This window comes from Hippopotamus amphibius, chromosome 15 (genome assembly GCF_030028045.1).
Source record: "Hippopotamus amphibius kiboko isolate mHipAmp2 chromosome 15, mHipAmp2.hap2, whole genome shotgun sequence".
NCBI lineage: Eukaryota > Metazoa > Chordata > Mammalia > Artiodactyla > Hippopotamidae > Hippopotamus > Hippopotamus amphibius.
Window position 1 is genome coordinate 28,891,600 of NC_080200.1, and position 2,010 is coordinate 28,893,609.

General features: G+C 39.6%; 1 protein-coding gene across 1 annotated transcript; it reads right to left on the minus strand.

Moving 5' to 3' along the window:
• Positions 1 to 426: 426 nt before the first annotated feature.
• On the minus strand, positions 427 to 1,660 carry LOC130836917 (annexin A1-like). The gene has a single exon (XM_057709573.1). The coding sequence runs from the start codon at positions 1,611 to 1,613 to the stop codon at positions 573 to 575; it is 1,041 nt and encodes a 346-aa protein (XP_057565556.1). The 5' UTR covers positions 1,614 to 1,660; the 3' UTR covers positions 427 to 572.
• Positions 1,661 to 2,010: the final 350 nt, after the last annotated feature.

Sequence of the window (2,010 nt, forward strand, 5' to 3'; positions counted from 1 at the left end):
AGTGGGTGGACTTGTGTGATATAACTGTTCTCCAGTTTGTGAGTCACCCACCCAGCAGTTACGGGATTTGATTTTATTGCAGTTGCACCCCTCATACCGTCTCATTGCTGCTTTTCTTTTGTCTCTGGATGTGGGGTGTCTTTTTGGTGAGTTCCAGTGTCTTTCTGTCGATGATTGTTCAGCAGTCAGTTGTGATTCCAGTGTTCTCACAAGAAAGAGTGAGCACGTATCCTTCTACTCTGCCATCTTGAACCAATCTCACTTGATTCTTTTTTTTTTTCCTGTAAAATCATTTTATTTTCTGCGACATACACATTTTTCTCAGGCAATGTTACTAGAACAACCTCTTTATGAGGTTTTGTAGTTTGGAGTAAATATATATTTTTTAAAAGCTTATCTGTATTATATAAAGTTATAATACAAAAAATGATTTATAAGCTATATTTTCCAGGAAGGAGTTACTAAACTATATTCCTGTTGAAGAAACTTTCCTATTCAACTCTATGATATGGAATGAAAAGATATAATTAAAAAGTCTTCTGATCAAAAACTTGAGATCACCAATGGAATGTTTAGTTTCCTCCACAGAGAGCCACCAGGATTTTTTCATAATCTCCCTTAGTTTCATCCAGGATGGCTTGGCAGAGAGAAATGCCATACAGCTTCTGATAGCATGCTTTGATGTCATTCATGTCAATTTCAGAATGGGAAACCATAATCCTGATCAGTATCTTATGACGAGTTCCAACACCCTTCATGGCCTGATGAAGTTTCTCAGCAAAAAACATTGGTTTGCTTGTAGCACACTTCACAATAACTGTGAGGCATTTCTCGATGTCACCTTTCAACTCCAGGTCCAGAACTTTGTTCATGTCATGCTTACTGTACTTGGAATACTTCTGAAACACTCTGCGAAGATGGGGATAGCTTCTGGTGGTCAGAATGGTAGTGAACACATTCACATCTGTCCCTTTTCTTCTTTCTCCTGCTTCATATAAGGTCCTGGCATCTGTATCAGCCAAGTTGTCATTTAGGGCAAGCTCCTCGGATCGGTCACCCTTAGCAAGAGAAAGCAAAGCCTTCTCATAATCTCCAGATGTGTCTGCAGCAATGTCTTTAGCCAGATCTCTCTTCAGTTCCTCTCTATAGACTCTGTTAATTTCTCTGATTTCTCTGTTAGTTCTTGATGCCAAAATTTCATTCAGAGTGTCTTCATCAGTTCCAAGGTCCTTCATGGCAGCACGTAGCTCATCAGCGTCAAACTGGGCTGGAGTTTTCAATAGAGCCAAAGCAGCTTCCTCAAGGTGACCTGTGAGGGCTTTCTTCAGAGCTTCATCCAGGGCCTTTCCTTTTTCCTGGAGATGGGCTGCTTTGATCTGCTGACGCTGTGCATTGTTTCTGTTAGTTAGAATTTCAATGATGGTTGCTTCATCCACACCTTTAACTGTGATTGCTTTATGCAAGGCCTCAACATCCGAGGATGGATCGAAGGTAGGATAGGGGCTCACTGCTGATCCAGGACCACCTTTGGATGTTTTCACAGTTTTGATGTACTCCTGCTCTTCATTGCCAATAAACCAGGCCTGCTTCAGGAATTCAGATACCATTGCCATTTTTGAAAGATGTTTTTTTTCACCTCCATCCAAAGACCTAAAGAGAGATTCTTTTCAGAACAGTTCAGGCTCTCACTTGATTCTTTTAATAACTTTTTTCTTTGCTGAAACTTTCTATTTTTTCATTTGTTTCCAAATAATTTGTAATTGATTGTTGAAGCATTTTTATGTCAGCTGCTTTCAAATCCTTGTCAGATAATTCCAACATCTAATTCATCTCAGTATTGGCCTCATTTGATGATCTCTTCTCATTCCAATAGTGGTTTTCCAGCATATTTGTATGACAAGTGATTTTCTATAGTAGCCTTCTATTTAGGTTATTACATAAGGGGACTGTCACTCCCACTTAATCTTCCCTGTTATCAGGCAGTCACCAGGTTAGTCTGTTGGTTCTAAT

What these genes read in the sequence shown, in the direction of transcription:
- LOC130836917 (XM_057709573.1), bottom strand. Translation starts at nt 1,613, where the DNA reads ATGGCAATGGTATCTGAATTCCTGAAGCAGGCCTGGTTTATTGGCAAT.